Source organism: Citrus sinensis, chromosome 7 (assembly GCF_022201045.2).
Source record: "Citrus sinensis cultivar Valencia sweet orange chromosome 7, DVS_A1.0, whole genome shotgun sequence".
NCBI classification, from domain to species: Eukaryota; Viridiplantae; Streptophyta; class Magnoliopsida; order Sapindales; family Rutaceae; genus Citrus; species Citrus sinensis.
Genome location: NC_068562.1, coordinates 24,625,003 through 24,649,655, shown reverse-complemented (window position 1 = coordinate 24,649,655; position 24,653 = coordinate 24,625,003). Strand labels below are relative to the sequence as shown.

General features: G+C 33.2%; 3 protein-coding genes across 7 annotated transcripts; 1 reads left to right on the top strand and 2 right to left on the bottom strand.

Moving 5' to 3' along the window:
* Positions 1–1,580: 1,580 nt before the first annotated feature.
* Positions 1,581–4,503, top strand: LOC102617600 (uncharacterized). Its single transcript, XM_006464811.4, has 5 exons — positions 1,581–2,099; positions 2,476–2,977; positions 3,081–3,282; positions 3,374–3,817; positions 3,901–4,503. Exons 1-5 carry the CDS (start codon positions 1,784–1,786, stop codon positions 4,264–4,266), a joined length of 1,830 nt encoding a protein of 609 aa, XP_006464874.1. The 5' UTR covers positions 1,581–1,783; the 3' UTR covers positions 4,267–4,503.
* On the bottom strand, positions 3,662–15,219 carry LOC102614574 (probable inactive ATP-dependent zinc metalloprotease FTSHI 4, chloroplastic). 5 transcript variants are annotated; one of them, XR_003066435.2, is made up of 18 exons: positions 14,802–15,218; positions 14,117–14,372; positions 12,120–12,495; positions 11,599–11,857; positions 10,992–11,123; positions 8,897–8,971; positions 8,697–8,822; positions 8,471–8,580; positions 8,316–8,394; positions 8,077–8,214; positions 7,840–7,951; positions 6,945–7,108; positions 6,729–6,834; positions 6,469–6,545; positions 6,025–6,168; positions 5,757–5,927; positions 5,172–5,504; positions 5,059–5,134 (listed from the first exon to the last, which is right to left on the bottom strand). XR_003066435.2 is itself a non-coding variant. In XM_025101280.2 (17 exons), exons 1-16 carry the CDS (start codon positions 15,039–15,041, stop codon positions 5,784–5,786), a joined length of 2,538 nt encoding a protein of 845 aa, XP_024957048.1. In that variant the 5' UTR covers positions 15,042–15,219; the 3' UTR covers positions 3,662–3,803; positions 5,757–5,783. The 5 variants fall into 5 exon arrangements, 4 of the variants coding, with proteins under 4 accessions (XP_024957048.1, XP_006464638.1, XP_006464637.1 ...); XM_025101280.2 differs by lacking the exons at positions 5,059–5,134; positions 5,172–5,504 and adding an exon at positions 3,662–3,803 and having other exon boundaries at positions 14,802–15,219; XM_006464575.4 differs by having other exon boundaries at positions 5,059–5,386; positions 14,802–15,219.
* Positions 15,220–16,357: 1,138 nt separating this feature from the next.
* LOC102615168 (O-fucosyltransferase 38) lies at positions 16,358–22,499 on the bottom strand. Its single transcript, XM_006464576.4, has 11 exons — positions 22,117–22,499; positions 20,886–20,964; positions 20,408–20,475; positions 20,027–20,115; positions 19,757–19,934; positions 18,781–18,909; positions 18,074–18,210; positions 17,439–17,652; positions 17,167–17,351; positions 16,913–17,008; positions 16,358–16,771 (listed from the first exon to the last, which is right to left on the bottom strand). Exons 1-11 carry the CDS (start codon positions 22,381–22,383, stop codon positions 16,645–16,647), a joined length of 1,569 nt encoding a protein of 522 aa, XP_006464639.1. The 5' UTR covers positions 22,384–22,499; the 3' UTR covers positions 16,358–16,644.
* Between the last annotated feature and the right edge of the window lie 2,154 nt (positions 22,500–24,653).

Genomic DNA, 24,653 nt, shown 5'->3' with positions numbered 1-24,653 from the left:
AGAAAATTGAGGTTTTCAATAGTTGGAGGTATTTTGAAAATAATCAATTTATTTGAATATAAATAAAATTACCCCAAGGAAAATTTACCTATATTTTAATACTACATTTTACTCCTTGTTTTAAGGGATAACTGTAACATTTTCACATGAATATTGATTATGTAAGACCTCTAGTCCTCTGCGAATTAATACTAGTTAATTTGTTCATTAAAAAGTCAAATTTATCCTTATCGGTATATTTTTATGTGAACATTGGAGACGAAATGAGTATAAAAAAATTCACCAAGCACTTTAAATGGTACAATATGAGAATAGATGAGCTTACAATATGAAATTTTGATATATGTAAAAGCATAACTGGAAATAATTATAGTAATGATAATATATTAAGTTTAAGAGTCTGATCAAGTAGTTTTCAAATAATTTTATTTAAATAACTACCAAAGTTTAAATCCTTACATTATTTCTTACTCAATTTAATGAGTATTAGAGTTATTTAAAGACCATGTTTTGCACAAAATCAAATTTTATCCCAAAACTCTTTTTTAAGGACCTACAATATATTATTTAAGACAAATAATCTTGTCTTTATGCATACAAGAAAAGAGAGGAATTATCAATTGTAACATTCCATATATAGCAAAAATTCTATAATTTAATATTCGACAAATTAATAAACTTTATTATATAATAATTTTTCGCAGTCCCAACTTGAATCGGAGGGCTAAATTAATAACTTTAATAAATTAATAAGATAATATTTTTATAAAAAAAACTTATACAACTCTATGGTCTCATTTGTATTATAAATTAATAATTTTATTAAAATTACAAATATAATTATATTGTTATTTTTTAAAATTTAAATATATTTGGATCTCATCTTTTTTTTTATTGCTTCTAGACGTTCCATGTTTGACTTCTAAAATACAATAATTTTAAATTTTCTTGTTTTAATTTATTAAATTGGTAAAAAATAATAAATTTTTAGTTGATTAAAATGTATGTTCATTGAGTTGTATATATACACTATATAAAGTAATAAATTATTAATTTATCAATTGATTAATATATTTTTAAATAAATAAGTTTTGTATGTTGCAACATTATCAATTTATAAAGATTTTACTGTATAACCAGTGAGGATTTGACTAACTTATAAGCTGCAAAACCCACAAACAAAACCACTACGAATTATATTTCGAATTTTTTTTTAATTATATTTCCGTTGACCTTTTAGCCACCCGATTATGAGGGAAGGAGACTATTAAACAATAAACATCCCGCGTAGATTGTGTATGGAGAAGAAATTAATGACTTTCGTATTGCCCACCAATTTTTTTGGTTCATAAGTCTATTTCTTTAACATACATATATTTTTCACCAAGTTTAATGTTTTGCAAAATCCAAAGTGGGAACGATTTGTATAATATAATAATTAAACTTGCGAAAATTTACTGTGGGTGCTTGTGAAAAATCAGGGTTCCACACAAGTTATTGACCCGGAAAGGTATATAAACAAAAACAAACTGTGGTCAACAATTGATTCGACGTTCTATAAATGAGACCATTATGTGGTCTTATTCCACTCCAGTTTTACAGCAGCAGCTTGATTTTTTTGCTACCATTGGTTGTAACCCACTGTAAACTGAATCAATCGCTTGTTTTATAAACAACCAAGATCATTTGATTTATTGCACCGCGTCTTTACAAGACAATTTAGAATTCCATTTTTTTTTTTTTCCCTTCTTCTTGCTTATTGATTAATTATCTTCTCTAAAGCATGAAGCTTAAGCAGTTCAAAGCCAGAAGCAAGAGCACAAGTTACTGTAAAAAAACATGTTCATCAGAATTTGAAAATGAGCAACCCCATCATCACTCAGAATCATTTGGCGCACAAGATATGGGCAGTGTGCCCAAAAGCATCTCATCTTCAGAGAAAAAACTTACATGGCTGCAGTCTCAGATAATTGGTAAAAATGCAGAATTTGATTCTCCATTTGGAAAAAGAAGACTCACTTATGCTGATCACACTGCCTCTGGCAGGTCTCTTCGCTACATTGAAAATTATATCATCAACAATGTGCTTCCCTTCTATGGTACTTACTTCAACATACTTGTATAATTGTATTTGACTTCATATTTTCATTTGTTTAGATCAAAACCCCCTATTGTTTCGGTAAATTAATCATTTTCTCCTCAGGTTTCAAAATTCATCATAGTCTAAACCAAGATTCTATTAACTTTTTTATGTCTTTTACTATCTTACCTGAGAAATCAGACTTAAGATTAAAAAAAAAAATTATTGATCAATTGTTAACCTTTCTCCCAGTAGTTTGTCAGCAAGTGATTTGAAAAAAAAAAATTGAAATGTAACCGAATTCTTTATCATATTTGTAATTAGAACAATTTGATTTTGAATTTGTCAAATGTAATTATTTATTTATTTATTTATTCATATTCTTGTTTATATAGGAAACACTCACACTTGTGATAGTTATGTGGGACAACATACGACAAACATGGTGCATGAAGCATCAAATTACATTAAGAAATGCTTAGGTGGTGGACAAGAAGATGCAATGATATTTTGTGGCTCAGGGACAACAGCTGCAATTAAAAGGCTGCAAGAAGTTATGGGGATTGCAGTGCCATCGATTCTAAGGGAGAAGCTTATAAAATGTTTAAGAGATGAAGAGAGATGGGTGGTTTTTGTAGGGCCTCACGAGCACCATTCAAATCTGCTTTCATGGAGGCAGAGCTTAGCTGAAGTTGTAGAGATTGGTCTTGATGATGATGGCTTATTAGATATTGAAGCTCTGAGATCAAAACTTGAGTTGTATAAAGATGCTAAGAGACCAATATTAGGTTCTTTTTCAGCTTGTAGTAATGTGACTGGGATTTATTCAGATACAAGATCAATTGCTAGACTTCTTCACCAATATGGAGGCTTTGCATGCTTTGACTTTGCTGCAAGGTACACAAAATTTTACGCACTTCTGCGTCATTATTTTCCTTTCAATTGTAGCATTATAGTTTGATCATTAATCTCTTGGCTTTATAATTTTATGATATGACAGTGGCCCTTATGTCGAGATTGACATGAGGTCAGGACAGACTGATGGCTATGATGCAATTTTTCTTAGTACGCATAAGTTCCTTGGAGGGCCAGGATCTCCTGGCATCCTTCTGATGACCAAGGCTTTGTATCAGCTGGGTTCATTTCCCCCTTCAACTTGTGGAGGTGGAACGGTTAATTATGTCAATGGCTTCAATGAAAAGGTAAACTTTCTTACTTCTGTTCGAGCTTATTAGTGCAAATAAATGCTTGATTTGGATTGTATAGACTAAATTCATTGTTCATAAATTGCAGGACACGTTGTATTTGGAAGACATAGAAGAAAGAGAAAGTGGAGGGACACCACAAGTTATTCAAATGATTAGAGCAGCATTGGCCTTTTGGGTAAAAGAATACATTAGTCATGAAGTGATCAAGAAACAGGAAGAAACTTACATCGAAAGAGCACTAGAGAGGCTTCTACCAAACCAAAACATCAAGATTTTAGGAAACACAAGCACCAAAAGACAAGCTATACTGTCTTTCAACATACATTCTTCTACCACCAATTCTTCCCTTGGTGAGAACACGAAAACAGAGACAGACAAGCCTCTGCACGGACCCTTTGTAGCAACACTCTTGAATGACTTGTTCGGCATCCAAGCACGCGGCGGGTGTGCCTGCGCCGGACCCTATGGTCACCATCTGCTTGATTTGGATGAGGCTCAATCATATCAAATTCGTTCTGCAATACAAAAGGTCATTCTTAGTCCTTGCGTATATACATGTTCTTCGCACAACAGCATTAGTTGAATATGGTTATAATGTTCAATTTACTGCAGGGTTATGTTGGGGTGAAGCCGGGATGGACAAGAATTAGCTTCCCTTACTACATGTCAAACGAAGAATTCGAGTTCGTTCTTGAAGCATTGGAGTTTATAGCTATATACGGCCAGCGATTTCTGCCCTTGTACAATTTCAACATCAAGACGGGTACTTGGTGTTTTATGACAGCATTCGAGGAATTGATTATTGGTAAGCAAAATAGTCACAAGCTTCATGCAAAGCAAGCAACGGTGCCAGCTGAAGATGAGTACCCAATTTATTTGGAGAATGCTAGACACATTGCTAGCCTTCTTCCCGAGTTTCCTCCTCAGCATCGATTACCAGAAGACGTGGATCCCAGTTGCCTACACTTCAGGATCTAGTTTTTCCGGTCTTGAAAATTATTATGATGGAGCCTATAATCTAAAGGGTTTTTTTTTTCACTCTTTTTGTTGACAGAAAGTAGATAAAGAAGGATTTTTCAATAAAAATATGAAAGATATATGGTAATATAATATAAAGGGATAAGGTGCGCGACCGCCGGCACAAGAACACTCTCGATAATACATATACTGCATGTATATTTTTATACTTGAGAGATTGACATTTGGATGCCATAATTATTTTTATCTTTCATTTTTACTGCTTAAGTCTCTTATTTATTTTATTACTCAATTACATCCTAACGTTAAAATAACAGCCGAAAGCATTGGTTGTGTAACTTTTTCTTTTTCAAATTAAAAGTCATACTTGTTGTGATATTAATCTCATGGCTAAATTCTGCCATAACCCCTGAATGTAAAATTCTAATATTGAATATTTAAACCTCAAATGATCAGATCTATTTATAAATATTTTAAAAAAAATCAACCTCCCACTAACCACACAAAACACTCAAAACTCCCATTTGCATGAGATGGGAAAAGAGGTGGTATTCCCTTAAGAAACATGAAATCCAACTTCCAACAGTTATTTCTACTTACATTCGGAAAAACTTTTCTGTCAAAATTTTAATAAATGAGAAATCAACGTGCCGTTTGGCACTTGATTAACTGCCAGCTAAAACAAAAATAAGGCAGCAGGTTCATAATCTTTTTGTAGTTGCTAATTTTTAACTAGATGTTAATGAAATATATAATATGCATGTAATGAATTAAAACTGCTACCCACAAGAATTTGCAGAATGAAACTTTGGAATTCATTCAATTATCCCTTCAAATATCAAAATTCACTAATTTACAATTAAAGAACCTACAAACTGAAATTCACTAATTTACAATTAAAGAACCTACAAACTAAGGACAGACATAAAGGCTCAAATCATACAAGTTCAAAATTTTCTTTTATCTGTCTATACATACAGTATATGTAAAGGGCTTCAATGATGGTATACAACGACAATGACTTTCAACAAAGTATCAAACTTAACTTCTGGCCTGTCAGCAGGCCCTGTCAGCAGCTCAAGCACAAAAATCTTCAAAGTCGGGCTCAGATTTTCAAGGCCTGCTTCGATATGAGGGTGACAATCTTTATCAACTTCATAAATCAGGATGCATCAAAGAGGCTAATGTCTATGATATGTTTGACAGTGGACGAAAAAGAGAGCAATGACAACCAGAACCTGTTCGAGATTGTAAGAAGGTATGCTCAAAAAAGGAGAAATAAATATTTTAACTGTTATGGGGGCATGTGTGGTAAGGAACAATCAATTTTCAGGAAATTTTGCAAAGAAAATCTTATAATCCTCAGATGCATAAGTTAATTAAGGCTCTATCCACCAGCAGCCACCTCTACCAAATCAGAAAAGACGATAAGAAAAAATTTTCTTGCAATGAAATAATGCAATTATCATGTCAAGAAACTGCATACAAACCTGGTATATGGAGAACAGATTGTACATTCAAAGGAAATGGCTGGCCATCAAAAGTTGTGGCTTTTGATTGTCTTCTTCAACCTCCATTGAAGCTTCAGCTTTAATTTCCTCAACCCTTTTGTCCCAAATACTGTCTATTAGCTTCCAGGTTTCATCACTTACAGTTTGGGTCTGCAGATGGAGACAACCAAAATTAAGAGAATAAACGTATCATTAGCTGGTACAGTCAAGTATGGTACAGAAATTTAGTAGTAGCTATTCCACTGACCTGCATAGGGCGAGGTGCACCAAAAGTTGCAAACCCAACGTTTCCTGGTGCAAACGTGGCCCTTCCTGGTAGCGAGACTCCCTGAATTCCCCATCGGCCAGCATAAATTAAAGCACCATACTCATCAACTGGACTTACAGCAGGCTGAAAAACAAGCAACGAAAAGCATTACAATGTCTACATGATCAAAAGCACTTGAAAGTGAACATAACCCTATTAAAGTTCCACCATCAAGAAAATGAACAATAAGCTCAAAATAGATTCTCACAAACAGGTTTCAAATTGCACATCAAAAACTCCATCATTTATATCAATTTCCAGAAAATTATATGTAGTAAAGATATCTAGATTTGTGCAAACATAATAATAAAGATGCAAAGCACTGCTGTGCCTAGGAAACAAGCATCATGGAAATTCATTTTACATTCCTTGTTAATAAACTACCTGAGGTATTTGAGGCGCCTTTTTATATATGTCCCAAATTTCCTCAGCTTTAATCTCACCCTTTTCGAGTAAAATATCTGCACAGGATGAAGGCATGGATTTGAACAGTATTACACTTTGCTCTTAACATGGAATCATTCATGGTTCATAACCTTAAAATTTTACCGCACATTGAAGCCAACCAAATTGAGTCATCGGAATATTTCAAAAACAACATAATGTGCAAGGACTAATATCTTGAATGAATCTATCAATATAACCTGTAATTGTCTCCACAGCTGAATGGTATTCTCTGAGCACAGACACACATTTTTCCACAGCAAAACGCATATATTCATCTCGAAGTGCTTCAAGTTTGGTTGCAAGCTGTTATAATCAATAAGTCAAAACTATCAGTACAATTTATTTTCTTTAGATGAACTCTTTATTGAGCTTAACCAAGATAGTCACAAAATTAACATGTTACAGAGACGCACATTTGGCACTAGATCACTTTGATTCCTATAGTATGCTTTCCCAAATGCCGTCATCCCAGTCTGCAGAATCAAAAATTCTGCAAGCCTTGAAGCATCTAGTGTAGCCTTTGAAGAGATCCAGCACATGTTGTCAATCCCAAACATCTGCTCCTCAATTACTCGAGCTAAATAGGAGGTCAGTGAGTCATTAAATTTATTCATATAGAACCAAAGATACACGCGATATCCAAAGAATATATACTCTTCAGCAATCAAAATTAAATTAAAATTCAATGGACTGAGAAGTGTGAGGCATGTCATTAGAAGGTGCCTCCAAGATAAACTCATAATAAGACTATTTTAATAGGCTTTTTCAAATATGGAAAAATACATCTTGAAAAAGACAAAGGATAAACCTTGCAACAAGTTTGAATCAACGAACCATGACCTTACTCAAATTATCCAGGATTAAAAACAACCAGGTTCATAATTTTGTAAAGTTGAAGTTTATTTAATTTCTTTACGTTTATTTTTATTAAGATTGAAGCTCTTTATTTATTTTTATTAATTTCTTATGATTTAATGAACATAACTTAGGACTCTTCACTCAATAAAAGAACATACCCTCAGCCATAAATTTAATTTGATACTTTACTGATAGATATCTATAAGATTAAAAAATAGTAATAAACTAAGTATTAAAAATCATCATTCACAATCTGTAAAGTTAATAAATAACCTAAGTTAAAATTTAAATAAAATTTGTAAATTAATTTCATACAAACTTGCAAATATATTAAGCAAATTGCAGACTACACGAAGTTGAATGTGAATTCATTCAAATGTTGATGTTCACAAACAAAAATGATGAAATAAACTGCTCCAGAGATGCTTTATACGAAAAAATGTAACTTACGACCACAAGCACGGACTATTGCATTCAAATAATCGTTTTTTCTCGAAAAAACTCTGCCTGAAATTTCGGCATAACGCATATTTGGTTGGCTTCGGATTGATTTTATGTCCGTCTGCAAAAAATATATTCATATATATGAAGATTTAATTAACACATGTAAAGATACATAAAGACATTACAATACCACAGGAAACAAAATGGCACTGCCGATGAACAATCATGAACAATCATAGCAACCTCTATGATTGGACGGTAGGGATCTGGCAAGTGGCATGCAAGAACAGCTACAGCTGCTTCTCTATATGCCAACCTCAATTTCAATTCTTCTGGAATATCAGTACTGTCTTCTTGCCCTGTTTCAAACGTGCCCTTTTGCTGAAATGTCAAAGAAAATAAATAAATAAAGTGAGAAACGGGAATCCAATCACAAATAGAGTCAATTCTGTCAAGCATGATATGGTGAACTCAGCACTAACCCGTTTCAAAGCTTCTAAAAGTTCTTCTCGCCCAATGTAGTCTAAATCTTTCCTGGCAGTCAAAATTCCGGCTTCATTCCTGCCATTAAGTTTCAGAATGATTAACCAACTTTCCAAAGGTTGAGTCACCAAAGTCAATAGAAAGCATTCCATACAGTATATTTTGCAGCTCTGCCCCAGTAAAATCTTCTGTAAGCTCTGCAATTTCTTGCAGTAGAACGTCCTTTTCCTCCTCTGAGCGAAAATATTTATTTCTAGCATGCACCTGTTATGAGCAACAATGTATTCCACTAATAGATACAGTACAAAGAGGAGAAAGCTAGCATTCCCTTAAGCCAAACACATTAAAAAAATTTAAAAAAAAAAAAGAGGGAAAAATACCTTCAATATTGCAAATCTACCATCCTTAGATGGCAAACCAACCCTCACAATCTTGTCAAAACGGCCCTTTCTCAAGAGAGCAGGATCAAGAATGTCCAGTCTATTAGTTGCACCAATAACTAACACCTGACAAACCCATTTAGCAGTTAATTAACAAAAATGAATATTCTGTTTAGTCCAATAGAATATTTAAAAGCTACCTGTGATGTAGAAACTTTAAATCCATCCATCTCAGTCAATATCTGAAGCAGGCCTTGTTCCCTTTCTGCACCACCCTACATGAAGCAATTATATACACAGACCATTATATTCGACAAATCAGCGAGAAATGGCAGAAAAACATACAATTCTGTATGTACATCACTATAAATAAACATCATACTAAATATGCAACAAAAATGTATTTAGTTATGAGTCTAGGATGAACTGTCCAGTGTTAGAACAAGTGTGCATGTAATATATTGAGGAGAAAGTCTTAGGATGGTCCCAATAAGACCATCCATTAAAAATCATGCCACATGTTTTGAATTTTCTCGCATCTATTTTTATTACTGTAATGTGTCTACGTGGTAACATTTAATTGAATGGGCGTATAAATATGCAGTACATCACTCACCTGATACTTTCTCTTTATTCAGCAAAAGAAATTATAAGTACGTACAAATTTATTCGATTACTCCATGATATAAATTTTTGAAGGATAATGCTTTTGCTAAATCAACATCTAGATCAGAAACAGTCCCAGTCCTTATAAATCACATCAAACTCCAAAATTGGATGTTAATAGTCAATTGATAAATAAAATCATAAATCCTGCAAAAAGCTCCAATGGTTTAAACTAGAAAAATCCTGCAGCCTATATGTACTACAAAAAGCTCCAGTATAGATCAGTCATGATTCTATATATACTTCACTTGCCTTAAGTCCCTTTTCAGAATATTAGCACCATTTCATGTCAACCCAGAAGCCATCTTTGATCATCAGACATATAAATACACCACAGCCTGACACTTGTTTCTATCCCATACACACGCAAACTGGTATCAGTAAATTATTGTATAATAAGGATGGCCATATAAAATAATTCAACTGTTCTTTTCACTTCATTATTCAAATAGACACTCCAAGCTCTAGTTCATTCCTCCCCACTAACATAAATGTGTGTGTGTGTGCTCACAAGCAAGCTTTGAAATTCGAATGGAAAACTTTCATACAACCATACCACAAAATAACTGGGAAACTATGAAATTCTACTGACGTAGCAATTTGAGGACTCAAATGTAGTTGCAACAGAGATGTATAGAAAAATACAAATCTAAAATAAATGAAACCAAATTTACATTTTTTATTAGAAGAACAACATTTATCATTTCTAAAAACATACATATATTAGTTCAGGCAGGAGATACAACATAAAATTTAAAAATTACTAGACTATTTGGAAAACACATGCATGTAAAAACCTCTGGAGAACAGAGATTAAAAATTTATGGAAAAATGAAATTTAAAACTGGCAGTGAGCTTGCTTGCCAGTTATTAAATTCTTATATCCAATCACATTTCAAACGCCTTTTAAGAGAGATGAACCCAAAATAGAGAGACAAAAGGACCAAAAATGAACAGAAGAATGAAAAAGTTAAACAAAAAGAACATAGAACCCCCACTTAGTGGTCGCCCAATAATCTACATCAATTTTTAAATTCCTATAGACATAAGTATGATCATAGACTGACTGGGTAATAGACACTTAGGTACGTGCATGCCAAGATAAAATGCTCACTATTCTGTGCAACCTTGCACTATAGCATTTATAATGCAGACGTATACATGTCCACAGAAAAAACGAAACTAACACTCAAGCAGAAAATGGTCATCATCCATTAAGTTATTTATCATACACACAATGCTCCAGAAACATTATATGATCTATTTTACTTCTCGAACCCTGGAAAATTTATAAATACAGGGGAAGAAAAGGAGAAAGAGAAACATGTACAGTTCATTTGTTTTTAACAGTAATTAGTATCGTCTACAATAACATTAACTGAATTTGGTGTGTAATAACCAGTTAATCACATTGCATTGTCCACTTTTATAGGAAAAAATGCAGAAAAGTAATCAAGTTCATTATTTTATGTTCTTTTCCCTTTTAAATATTTCTGGTACAGGAACAGAAAAGATACTTAGGAAACAAAACTTGTTTTGTAGATGAAACAAGAGTCATTATGTGTGTGTGTATCTGTATGTATCTGTATGCATATGTATATGTATAATGTATATGTATATATATCTTACCCCGCCAATATCAGGTCCACCACGCTTGCTACCAATTGCATCAATCTCATCAATAAAAATGATGGAAGGTGCAAATGATCTTGCACTAGCAAAAAGATCCTTGACACGTGATGCTGCCACGCCCACGAACATCTAAAAGGTGAAGTTTATTAGCCAGATTTTCGAAGTTACTAATATGTCAACATCATTGTCTCAACAAAAGACAATTGCTGAATTTCCAAGAGTTCCATAGAAATGCACTTAAAAAAAATACTATGTTTGAATCTTCATTCCAATGTTGCACAACAGGATATACTTCCAATAAATAGTTATCATCCCACAACATAATCTGAACATAATATTATCAATCAAGTTTATCAATTCCAAGGACCATGGTTCCATACATTCTGGAAAAAAAAACTCGGTTTAGGATTGACTAGGTGATATGCAAAACAATGAACTGGCTGCATTTCCCTAGCATAACCACCAAGATTGTCAACAAACCATAAACTGAAAGGTATCATAAGTGTCAGGAAACCATATGGCGTTAGGAGACAAAAAACAATTCACGTGCATCTTCATTACTTTTTCCACCTTTATCATATTTTTTCAGAGAATCAGAACTTACCTCCACAAAATCAGTACCATTTGCTGCAAAGAAAGGCACTCCTGCTTCACCAGCAATAGCTTTAGCCAACAGCGTTTTACCAGTTCCTGGAGGCCCATGTAGAAGGACACCTTTTGGGCAATAAATACCTTTGTTTTGGAACTCCTCATCATTCTTTAAAATACGCACAATCTCTTGCAGTTCTCTCTTTATATACTCCTGACCAGCAAAATCATCAAAGGTAACTCCAGTAGTTTCTTCTGCCGATATAAACTTTGCCCTGGAAGTAAGGTAACAAATATTATATTGCTAGGCCACACTCATTCGTCTGAATTTTCTCAACATAAAATGCTTAGTTTTCATGATCCAATTGGAAAAAAGAACTCTTACTAGACAAGAGTATGTGACACCAAGAATACTCTCAACTCATAAAAATGAGGGACATTAACCATTTATCATATGAAGGACATTAAACATTTATCAGATGAAAGAAAAATAACAGTATTTAAAAACAAGTCACTCATAAATCACTATCCACTTACCGACTCTTGCCTAATGATCCAAGTGCACGGCGCTGGAGTGGCTGCCTGGTTTTTTGGGGAGGAGTTCCCAAGTCACAAGGTATTAACTTAGCATATATTGGCCTCATTATATTGTCAATCCAAATGTATAATCCAACAGCAAGGGCAAGTCGCATAGACCATATGACTGCTGTAGCAACACTAGAGTAGACTTCTGCAGATACTGTATTCACATTAACTACATCAACATTTACTACTTGCTGGTGCAGCTTTTGCCATACATCATTCCAACAATCAATGGGCATACGATCTACCACATGGCGGCGATAAATGATGTCCTTCCCTGGATTCCCTTCTTTTCCTTCAACTTTTGCATCTTTGTAGTATGGCAAAATCACTGAAAAATGAAATTTAACAAAAAGATTCCAACATATTCAACAACAAGAAACCACCAGAGAAGTCATAAAAAGAATTACAATCTAAACGCTAAGCTGATTAAGCAAGAGAAAAAGAAATAGCAGGTATAATACATCATTTTCATGAGCATGAGATTTGGTGGGATAGAGTTTGTTCATCAACATCACTTTGGGCTTCTGTTATAAATGAATTTCAGGATTCTTCATTTTTCATTATTTATTGAGAGGCCGTTTTACACAAATTGAGTTTGTTTCTTTATTATGTGAGTAAATTTATTATGTAATTGTCACCCAGTCCAAAAGTGGACAGTCGGTTCACATTTCCTCTAAAAAGTATTATGAAAAATGCTTTCTGTCTCATCAGAGTAAAACATTGAGCAATTCAAACAAAGAATAGAATAGGAAAATGAAATTGGAAGCAAAAATTAAGGACCAAATAGGTTAGAGCATATATGAGTTTGAAAACGTAGTCCAGAGGCCAAGTAATGGACAAGCAAAGAAGAGATTTCCAATGGAGTCCATTTAAGAGAGAATTAAGTAAAGATTGCAATATAAATATAATCTACAGAAATTGGTTTCAGAATTCAGTATAAATATACTTCAATTTGCAGTCTTATGCATCATATTTTCAAATTACTTCACAGGCTATCACGGTTTAATAGATGTTTAACATTCACCAATTAAATGTATTTCTCAAGAGACAAATTTAAAATGAATTCTACTAGGATTGAAGATGTAAGCCCATAAGAAGCCATTTGAGGATCACTAATAAAATTCATCTCCTCATTTTTCCTTGGTAAGCCTGGTACTACAATTCATTTTGTTTCGAGCACACTGTGATTATGTCTTGCATACTCTTTTACATTGTTCTTTCTAAATTTCTAATAAATCTGCCAAATCAATACTTTGAATCCAGCTTCAGCTCAGGCTTAAGCCCAATAAATAAATAAAAGAAGGCCATAAAAGCAATTTTACTGGTTCAATAATTCTTAGAGCCAACTTCGTCAATTAAATTAAGAGCATCATTTACCAACTTATATAACTTTATCTATGCAGAAATCCAAGGTTAAAAACATATCAAGGTGAATCCATCTCCCATCAACAGATTAAGATTTATGACAGTACAGAATGGACATGTTCTATGTATATTCAGGTTAATGTTTGACTGAAGCTCTCTCCGAAGAGTTGATGCACACAAGACTCAAGTAATGAAGTGACTACTAGAGTCTAGAAACACAATTCTTATGGTAATCATCAACTTTTTTATACTAAGCATTTTATGTATGTTTACACAGCTGCTCATGAACCTACGTGAGACATTTAATCATTAACTAAAAATAGAATATCCATAACATTCAACTTTGCAACACCAACGGAATGCACTAGAGATGCTTTTTACCATTGTATGTTTTGTTCTCTCATACATGCTTTACATTTTAGCCATTATAAAACCCAAAATGTCTTTCTAAAATAACAAACAATAAATACAATTTTATAAATCTAGCTACCTAAATAAATTTTCCAATTATTAAATACAAGCTTGAAACCAGCAAAACAATTAAAAATTGAATTTTCATAAGCAACGAAGAACAAACTCCCTACCAGATACAGTTTGACCATAGTTTGAGTACTCCATATATTGGACACTATTTGAGTTAAGAAGCTTCCAAAAATCACTGAAGTCAATCCTATGCGAATTCTCAGGGTCCAACTCTGTTCCTTTCAACCTTCCACACATAGTCATTAACACTCTGCTCCATTCCGAAGCCAGCACAAGCTGCCTCTCCAGCTGCACATTGGCCTTTCTATCAAATTCTTCCAATTTGTTAATCCGTTGCCTCTCTGCTTCCTTCAGTTTCTGATAAAATATCAAATAAATCTTTAGATTGAAAATTTTCAAACACAAAAGCAAATAATTGAAAAATAATAATAACAATAAAAAAAAACTGATATATCAGGAAGTGCTTTTGGAAACAGCAAAAACGCTTCCCAGTAATAGAAATTAATGTATTTTGCAGTAGAAATCAATGTCTTTTGCAGCATTTAGCTGAATTAAAAATAAAATAATAATAATAACTTCTAGAAATTGGTTGCCTTTTCATTAGAATGCACTTTCTATAAAAGCACTCCCAAAACAAAACAATAAATATAAAATTACAAAACAAAATCTAACAACTTGATATGGATTTTTGAACGCGCGTCTAACACCATTTCAAACTGACATAAGTTAATAATGTATTAAAAGAACAACATAATTTTAAAATTTTAAAAAACAAAAATAAGAAACCTCGAAAAGCTGAGTTGACTCGGCATCTTCTTCTGAGTTCGTAGATGATGATACGACTGAGTTGGAACTTGAAGCTTTACAAGCACTAACACTGACCCGGTTGTGCTTAACTGTAACGAAAGAGCGCCTCTTTGAACTCAATTTGGTTCGGAAAATGTGTTTATTAAACCGAGAAAAATGAGAGGGGAAGTGCTTTGGGAATGTAATTGAATCGAGCTGTTGTGAGAAATGAGACTGCATTTTTGTTTTATTGTTACTTTATTTTATTTCATGGAAACAATGGAATTTTCTCGGCTACTTTCTCTCACTTTCTCGTGCGGGAAAGTGAAGGAGAAAATGCACGAAGTTTATCCGAGCTAACGCAGTGTTCGGTGAGCAGTGGAGGTTTTTATGCGGGTTTCACCTTTTAGAGAGACGAACGAAACGAAGCGTTGGGCTTGAGAAATTAATGACACCGTTTCGTTTTTAAACGACGTCGGTTGAACCATGTGATTGTTTATATAGAAGATAGCATGTACACCCTGAGATACAGAGAAATGGTGACAAAAACTCTTAAACTTTTAATAAGAAATACGAAGACTTCTTTTTAATCATATTATCCTTTAATTCTATATATTTAAAAAAGATTCATCTCAAAATTTTATAATCAATAGATCTATTTTATTATATTAAAGTAATTTTTAATAATAAATAGAAGCATAATAATAAAATTAATTAATTAAAATTATTTTGAATATTATAAAAATTAATTTTAATATTGTTAATAGGAATTTTTTTTGTTAATTGTAAAATATTTATTTAAAATCTCTGTAATAAATACAAATATATTACTAAAATAAAGAATAATTTAAATTTTTAATATTATTTTAATTGTCAAAAATAATTTAATATTATTAGTCTACTAGATAAATTATATTATTTATATTAAATTTGTATTAATTTAAAAAAACCCTTAAAGTCAATTTTCTAACTACTAAATTCAAAGGGTATTATGGTTAAAAAGGAATTTTAATGTCCCATAAAACTTAACAGTTTTTGTGATCATTTTTCTAAAACTTAAGGGTATAAGTGTCATTTTTCCTTATATGTATTATGTTTTTTAAATAAGTGCTTGGTTATGACCATATTTGATTTTGACGTGATGTAACTTTTAAATTATATCTGCTGTGAAAAAATGTAAATATAAAATAAAATTAATAATATGTAATAAATAAAATTTTTAAATAATAATTTTGACAAAATTAATAAAAATACAACAAAATTTTCATTATAAAAATGTAAAATTAAATCAACTTAGCTATTGAAATTAATATTTATCGAACACTATAATATTATAACTTCTGATCAATTTTAATCTCGAACAGGCCTAGATTAAAAATAAAGGAGAAATGTAATTATTAAAAGAATTAATAAAAAATTCTACCGCATGCCTTTTCACATTCTCCATAATTACCAATTAAACTCTTCTATTTTCTCTCTCAAATATTAGTTTGAAAATACGCCATCGAACACAATTTCAAACATACTAAAAGTTAATCATTTCTGTACTCAAAAACAAATTATAAACATGGCTTAATTTTGCAATCCCATCATACAAACTTGTCATCGAAAAGAAAAAGACAGATTAATGTTGTTAATCAAAAAGACTAAAAATCGTATTGATAAAATGATTTAACAAACAAGAGTTCTTTACCCTTCTTTTCTAAGGCAAAAATGATTTCGAAATACAGTTTGGCATTAGGCATCCCCCCAATTCTTGGCAATTTTGGGTCACCATCTATTTACTTGTAATGAAGAATTCTGGGCTCCTAAAGTTCAGCATAACGGCAGTGTCCTGTCTTATTCATGCTGCCTTTGAACTACATATACACTCTGGGTACGGGTTTTCGTAAAATGATTCTTCAGTCCTGAAACGTGCTCGGCCTTTGATTCCTGGTAAGGGACCTTTCCTTTTCCTCGGCCCCCCTTGCCTGTGAATGTTTTAGCCACAGATGCAATTACTTCATTACAATGTTATTTTGATTCTGCAGACTGGTTAACTGATTGCATGGCAACAGTTTATTTCTTTTGAATAGATAGATATACATTACAAAAAGTCTCAATGAAGTTACCAGTTCTCATGAATTTGCTGCACACGTTGCGAGAAGGATGGCCCTTCTCTAAGCTTTCCACTTTTCAGCTTATCAAAAAGTTCAACAAGTCCTCTCCTGAAAAAAGAAAAAAGGAGAGCAATTACTCAGAATATCAGTCTGCTACTACATCACAACAGGAATCTTCTCCATAGAATGAACTAATGATTTAGCTAGTCTAATTGTCAGTTCTCCAGAGTCCTTCCAAAAAACATATTCCAGGGCTGCTTTAATACCTATCTGGGGTAATTGTCTTGCGGTGACCTAAGAATCTCCGGTGGCCCTCAACTGCTCTTGCCATGTTGCCAGAATGTGATGGGATGAACACATCACTCTCTACAGAAATCAAGTAATCAAGTGCTGCAGTTTGCGACGCATGATTAGCAAATGCTTTCAACTCTTCCTTGGTTGCCAAAGTTTCCTGTGAAATCCAGCCACTGATTTGTCAATGCACCTGTACCATCAAACTATGTTGGCTGGGTAATAAGCTACAAAATCATAGGCATACCTTGAAAACTAAATTTGGGAAGCGATACATGAGTTCTGAAAGGTGAGCATTGCCACCATAGATTTCTCCAGCAGCAATATAAATTATTGTTGATGGAGGATAACCAAGGGCTTGAAGAAATATCCCCACCTCCTTGGGAGTTAGTGGACAATAGCCTCCAATTCTCTGTTCTGTTGAGTTTATCTTTTTAACTTTCCAATGATTCGTGTTCTCCCTAGAAAAACAATAACCATAAGTTGTAATAAGCAACTGACTTTCCCAAAAGTTTCAATGGTTTTAACACTGGAATTTTAATTCACTGATTTTGAGGAAATCAAAATACTAGTGTATTAACGTAAAAAATAATTTAAAAGTAAATGGAAAGGTTTTCAAAAACTTTGAGAATATGCTAAATGACTTTTAGCATTCTTTGAAAGTTTCAGAAACTGCTGAAGCACAATGAAATGAAAAAAGCTTTAGAAGATATTAAACTGACCTAAAGTCAATGATTTATCTGAGACTAAGTTTTACAGTACAACTACGACCCTACATATAGGCAGAGGCAGGCCTTTAGCCAAGGCTTATCCTCTCAGTTTGACAATGTAAGGTTTTTCGGAACTATACAACCCACATGCTCATGCAGACATAATTCTCACCTCATTATTGTCAGCTCTTTGGATTCTGCATCAGTCAGACCATACGTACAACCAGTAAATGACAGCATGTCTTTCTCGTATCTGAGATGAAGGGCTATGTATCTTCCCCCACGTGATCTCAGCCGCTCCACCAGCTTCTGTGGTGTCAGCGTCATGCATGCTCAGAACCTAATTTAACAGGAAGCCCCATAGGAGACCTCTTAAATGCATCATAGAACTTTTATGTACATTGCATGCTAGCATAATACACAGGACATGCTGAAAGGATAAAAACTATCAAATGATTTCAGAGATTGAATCAGCACTTGTGCCATTCAAAAGTCTTGTATCTTCTACGAACTTGCACAAACTCAGTTTGAATCTATTAACAGGATGTATAGTTTGTAAACCAATAACATTTTCAGTTTTTGATAAATTTGGAGTATTAAATATAATTCAATATAATCCCAAAGGAAATAGCACAAAACAACCTTTGTCGTTCAGAGTTTCAACTAATTCCCTGAAAATCTAAAAACCGTTTGCAAACACTTAACTAAACACATTTTTTAATGATTATTTGCATCTCTTAGTTTCAGAAGTAAAGAATCATATATACATTCTAAATTAAATAATCCCTAACATAATCTAGGGTTTTGATACTGTCCATAAAGATAAAAGAAGACGGAAGAAGGACAGGGGTGTTAACACCAAGGAATAGCAATTCGAACCTCTCCTAGGATTTCGATTGGGGGAGAGAAGCGGAGAGCATAATATAGAGCACGGCACCTCAACCGCTGTATATCCAGAGGTAGATCATTGTTTGCAAGTCGTGAATCTGATTTTGCAACATGGATTACCTGCAGAAATTGACTTGATAAGCCATCTTGAGTTCAGTCATCTTTCCGTTCAAATAAATCCTAAGAACTGATTGTCTAACTTGAGCAACCACTAATTTCACTCAATAATTAGCCATGATTTCAAAGGTGAAAGTGTAAAGCAAGGTCAAGCCTTCTAAAATATTTGAATATAAAAGTTTCAGGGGACATGCTTCAAAGTATTCAAGAAATTGACAAATCATGAACTTATATACCATAATAACCTAATGATTATGTTTGTTAAGTGAGTGACTTTTTCCCAGTTTGCAGTATCAAATCCAGTGCAAAACACGGGTCTTCTCAGTTCTAAGTTCCAAACCGGCATCCATACGTAAATATCATAAAACGATTAAGAGGAAAAAAGGGAGGATGGGGGTGGCACAAAGTCTTTATGGGTGCTAAGTGCAATGGATTAGCACGACACATTAAAAGTGGATTAGTTAAGTTGCAAAAATCCTTGCATAAAAGATAAGGTAGAGTAATGTGGATAAGCCCCGTAGGAGGACGTCCTATGGTTCTCTTACACCCAATGCTGTTTGATAGTTGAATGATTGTTTCTCTGTTGGCTATAATAAACGTTATATCAGGGAACAGGGATGGTCTTTTCAATTCTAAGCGCAACAATAGGGCCCATATGAAATATCATAAACAGATAAAGAAATAGCAAACACCACAGTTTTTCATAGGTGCTAACTGCAATAGACTGCTGGACACCAGTAAGAGTAGATTAGCTTAGTGCAAAATCCTCTCACACAGAATAAGGCCCTCTGCTCAAAACCAAGATCCAGTTTTTTCAACTTGAAACTTCACAACAAAATATTACACATACCTGATATTCCTTAAATAGCTGTGTCATCTCTTCATAGTAACCCACCCCAGACCAGGAAGTGAAATGCTTCCGGGCCCGAGGTACTGACTCCAGTTCCTTGGGGAGCTCCTTGGCAATCCTCAAGTCTCCTCGTAATGTTTTAATAAATTGCGCCTCATCAAACATATCTGAAAATGTACTGTGCATAGGGTTCACAACATGAGAAATTCTATGTTAAATAATATACTTTTTAAAGTAATACTGGCCTAATTATGGAGCACTTCAGAATACCTCGAGTCTTTCCAGAATGAACGTTTATCCAGTTGAGGAATAACTAAGGTTGCATTCATTATGTGTGCCACAGCCACCATGTCCGCTATCTACAACAAGCGCACAGTTATTGAATTTTGATTAAGAGAAGAATCAGAAATTGGATGGTGAACAGCTAAATAGAATGTTGAACTCTTCTATAAATGCATCGTACATCTTATTTTCTGAACTATGTTTCTGCCGTGGATTTGTCATTTTTTTGTTTCTACTTTGCTTTTATAGAAAATGCTGCGCTCCATCAGATAGAGCAATCTTGACTTTGATGGCAATCTTTCCTCTTGGTTAGACTAAAACTATAGCTGAAGCACATAAATTTAGAACATATAGCTGTCTTAAACTTACACCAGTCCGCATCTGATTTAGTCCTCCATTGCTTTTCACTGTTATGTAGTGGTCTGATCCTTGGGCAGCTGAAATAGCAAACCAGAATTTAGAGGAGCGATAATATGGACAGAGAGTAAGAGAAAAAGAGAAACAAAGGGTGTTCATTGGTGGATTGTGCTGGTATGCATGTTTTTTTTTTTTTTCCTCCCTGAAAGAAAGAGCGAGTTACTTATCTTGAATTTAAATAAATAAAAAGAATCGGTCAAGAAGATGCAAGAATATGCCCTGATAGAAGGCTACAAGTGATACAGAAAATAAAGCTTATAAAAATATTGAAGACCTGGAATTGTTATAGAACACAATTCAAGGGAAAAAGAGTTCCAACAGAATTACAGAAGTGTCATTAGATTTTGTTCCACTAAGTTCTAGGAACAGAACGAGGGATCCATCCTGCACCGCAAACAAAATAGGATAAGCAGATGTAAGTAACTTTTACCTCTGTATTTACTAGTAGGCTTGACGCACGGGTGTAAACCATAGCTAAAAGGAGGATCCCAAAGTTGTTCATCCGGAATCTGCAAAAATTGCAAGCAAAGAAACCCAGTACCATTAAAAGAAAATGCATCACTATTTCTTAAAAGGCTGTTAAAATTGATATTGTTTACAGCATTTTTTGAATTAAAATGATAATATTCTTAATTTCAGTTTCAAAAGTGAAAGCAATATAGAATAGGGATGTATAAGAAAAAACTTGCAGCCGAATCAGAAAAACTTTAAGCAATTCTTATTTCCTTTTTCTAGAAGGAACTATCAGCAATCAGCTTTTTGCAATTGTAAGGTATGTTCAAGGTTATTATTGCAATTAGATATAGGCATATTTAGAATGTTACTGTAACACCCGAAAATTTCCAGCAAATTCTAACTAGTTTTAATATATCGCAGCCTATTGTTCTGTGAACAAACAAATCCATCAGCCTATATGAGTTTCTTAACCAAGTCCTTTAAGACTTTAACTAACTTTCTTTGGAGCAGATCATGCATAGTAAAATATGTGATAATTGAGAGGCATACGAGGCGATTATGGGAAGCATACTATTTTCCAGAGTTTTAGTTCATTGAAACAACCAAGTAACATATAAGTGACTAATAAGAGTTTCTGGAAAGGCAAGCCAATCAATAGTTTCTTTCTTTCACATAGTAAAATAGCATGTAAACTACAGTTCAACAATGAGGCAATTCTCCAATCCTCTTTTTAGAATTTCTCAGCTACATCAAATGGTTGAACATGAATAATAATGAGACATTTTGATCCCGTCCAAAAGGTCCCTCTGCCCAACATCGGTTTCCATTTTAAAAGTTGAGCTCACACAAATGGTAGTAACCACATTGCCTTTCAGCGCACTTCAATTCAAAGTACAAATACTTCCTTAACTTTTTGTAACATGTATGCTACAAGATCCTAAATCTTCTACTCTGGCATTTATGCTAATGTAACAAATCCAAGTTCCTTCAACAAAACACCTCCCACAATCAACAACTGAAAGAAGAAGCCAGCAACCCAGATACCAAAACACAGAACCCACCAAGAAAACAGAACAATCTAATCAAAAATCAACTTTCACAGGCCAAACCATAACTACCCAGATGCAGAAAACAGAATAAAAATCAATAATTTAACATCAATAAATAGTTTTAAAATCTTTAAAAAAAAAAAAACCAATCTTTACCTCTAAAGATTCTAACTCGGATTGAGATTGAGACTGAGACTGAGAATGTTCAGTGAAGACAGTCCTCTGCCCATCAGTACCATTATCAACATCCAATATGTTTATACTAGTCTTAACAAGAAAAATGAAAATTGAAAAGGCAAAGAGAAGGATTATATAAAGAGTGATGCTTAAAAAAGATGGTTTCTTTGAGAAAAAATTGGCTGTTGAAGAAGAGGTTCTCTTGTAATACGAGCCTCCTCCTCTATGGTGATGATTTTGTACCATCTCAAATCAAAAGTAGCTAGATTTGCTCTTGCATTACTTCATCCAACATTTGTTCGTACTCTGTTTTGTGGTTTGTGTGTAATTTGTGTGAGAAAGAGAAGAGCATTTCTGGTGTGAAATGGTTTAGACAAGTAATTATAGGTGGGGTTGTCTTAGCCGTTTGATTATCAAGGTTAATGAATGATCGACAATCTTGTAGTGTGAATGTTTTGGATACAACCCCTGAGGTTTGGAACTGTTACACTTGAAAAGGAACTATCGGTACGTTGTCATATCACCCCTAAACGCATATGACATATATAAATTTTTTATGTGAATTTTTAATAATTTTGATACCATTAACAACAGCCGTGAATATTTTTAAAAAAATTATTTTCACTATTTTTATTTAAAATCTAATTTCTTTATAATTTTTTTCGGATAGACAACTTATCAATTCATCATGATGAATAAGATAGTGTAATTTTACATTAAGAGAATATTTTATCTGTATTGAAATATGTGATTTTTTTCATCTTTAAATTCAACGTGTCTCTTATTTTATGGAGTAAGTAATTTGTCTTATAGTATACTGAAATCTATATTTTTTTTCAACTTTTTGCTCATTAAAATATAAAATTATAATATTAAAGTATTCAATAACCATTAGTTTCTCTAACTTGTTAAGTTAGTTTGATCCACCACTTTTATGTGATGATCACTATATATTATTTAAAAATCATATTTATTATATGTTTTAACTTTTATTTTATAATTAAAATTTTTTATACAGTTGGGATACTTTTTAAGTCACAACACCTTAACAATAAACACAACATAAAATTTCAATCCTAGATTATGTACGAGGAATAAAAATGGTTAGCGGAGAGAAGAGTTTGATCCAGAAGGAGCCAGTTGAAATAATAAACCCATATTGAAACAATTAACTTTTAATAAAAGGTCCATAATTCTAAAGCACAACCTAAGGAAAAAAAATTATTATATAATGAAAGGGAGGTAGTACAAGAATATTGAAAGAAACCTCAAGCAAAATAATTGCTGTTAATAAGGCAAGCATGCATGGTTGATTATTGAAGAAAACCCCATGAATGCGACCAGCTTCCTTGCTTGTACAGTTATATTGCCACCTTGCAGCATCCAAATGGATATGGATCCTCTCCTAGGGTTTTTTTCTCTTATTCCTCCTAAACTTTCAAGGATCCACTAACATGTGTTATTAATGAAATTGAATGGCTGAGATTTTTTTCCCCTCACATCTCTCTCTACATTCACGCCCATCTCTAGCAAATTGTAAAAAAACAAAAAACAAAAGCACATGCTAGAGAAATGAAATCAACAATAATGTTTGTTCTAATTAATTTCATTCTTTTCGTCTCTTCTCTTTCTATATTGACGATGATCTTCAGCAAATTGAAAATTAAAAAAAAAAATCTGAATAAAGATGGTTAGGAACATGGGTGCGGGAGGCTGAGGGACAATAATGATGATTACGGGCTTCATGCTATATAGTATCAAACAGCTTTTGTTCGATCATTGAAAAATTGAAGAATTGCTATTGATCACTTTGCGAAGTGTCTTGAGGATCATGGATCAAGAGAGGTAGCAATTGTTCAAGAAAAGCAAATTCAGTATAAGGTTAAGTAAACTGTATGATGATAAACTGTAAGTGAGAGTCTTAAGTTTGGTAAATTCATAGGTTGTAACATCTTCACTTAGTGAATTATTTTTCATCTGGGCGTGGCCTCGTTGATGTAGGATTGATTAATCCGAACCACGTAAAAATCTTCGTGTCATTTATTTTCTACATTTTATTGTGTTTTTGGAAAATTAATATTTTTTATGCAGATGAACAGTAATCGTGAACATTAACAGTGAACAGTATTTCTGAAAAATTAATTAAGTTGTTAATTTTTTGTTTTTAATTGCCTACATCTATTTGTGATAAATCTAAATTTCTTTCAATTGATATCAGAGAGGGACACTAACTATTTGGTGAGATTCTTGGAACCTAAATATATTTTTTAGGTATGAGTTGTAAAGAGAATGAGGCTCTTTGGCTCGTCCACCTGTACTAGATAGGATGAATTATGCTTATTGGAAGTAAAGGATAGAAATTTATCTGATAGCTATTGATGAAAGAGTTTGGCAATGCGTACTCACAAGATATACTCCACGTATCAAAATTGATGAAGATGGTGTAGAATCTCCGAAGGAAGTCAGAGAATGGAGTAATGATGAACTTGATGCGTTTGGATATAATGCAAAAGGAC

Bases quoted from the DNA above. Each gene is read 5' to 3' on its own strand.
- LOC102614574 (XM_025101280.2), bottom strand. From the start codon at position 15,041: ATGCAGTCTCATTTCTCACAACAGCTCGATTCAATTACATTCCCAAAG. The intron at 11,124-11,598 runs GTAAGTTCTGAT...TTCACCTTTTAG, and splicing joins ATGGTACTGATTTTGTGGAG to ATGTTCGTGGGCGTGGCAGC. The intron at 7,952-8,076 runs GTTGCTATGATT...TATTTTTTGCAG, and splicing joins CCTACCGTCCAATCATAGAG to ACGGACATAAAATCAATCCG.
- LOC102617600 (XM_006464811.4), top strand. From the start codon at position 1,784: ATGAAGCTTAAGCAGTTCAAAGCCAGAAGCAAGAGCACAAGTTACTGT. The intron at 2,100-2,475 runs GTACTTACTTCA...TTGTTTATATAG, and splicing joins CAATGTGCTTCCCTTCTATG to GAAACACTCACACTTGTGAT. The intron at 3,283-3,373 runs GTAAACTTTCTT...CATAAATTGCAG, and splicing joins TCAATGGCTTCAATGAAAAG to GACACGTTGTATTTGGAAGA.
- LOC102615168 (XM_006464576.4), bottom strand. From the start codon at position 22,383: ATGGTACAAAATCATCACCATAGAGGAGGAGGCTCGTATTACAAGAGA. The intron at 20,476-20,885 runs GTAAAAGTTACT...TTGCTATTTCAG, and splicing joins GCCTACTAGTAAATACAGAG to CTGCCCAAGGATCAGACCAC. The intron at 19,935-20,026 runs GTATTCTGAAGT...CCCTATGCACAG, and splicing joins TCATTCTGGAAAGACTCGAG to TACATTTTCAGATATGTTTG.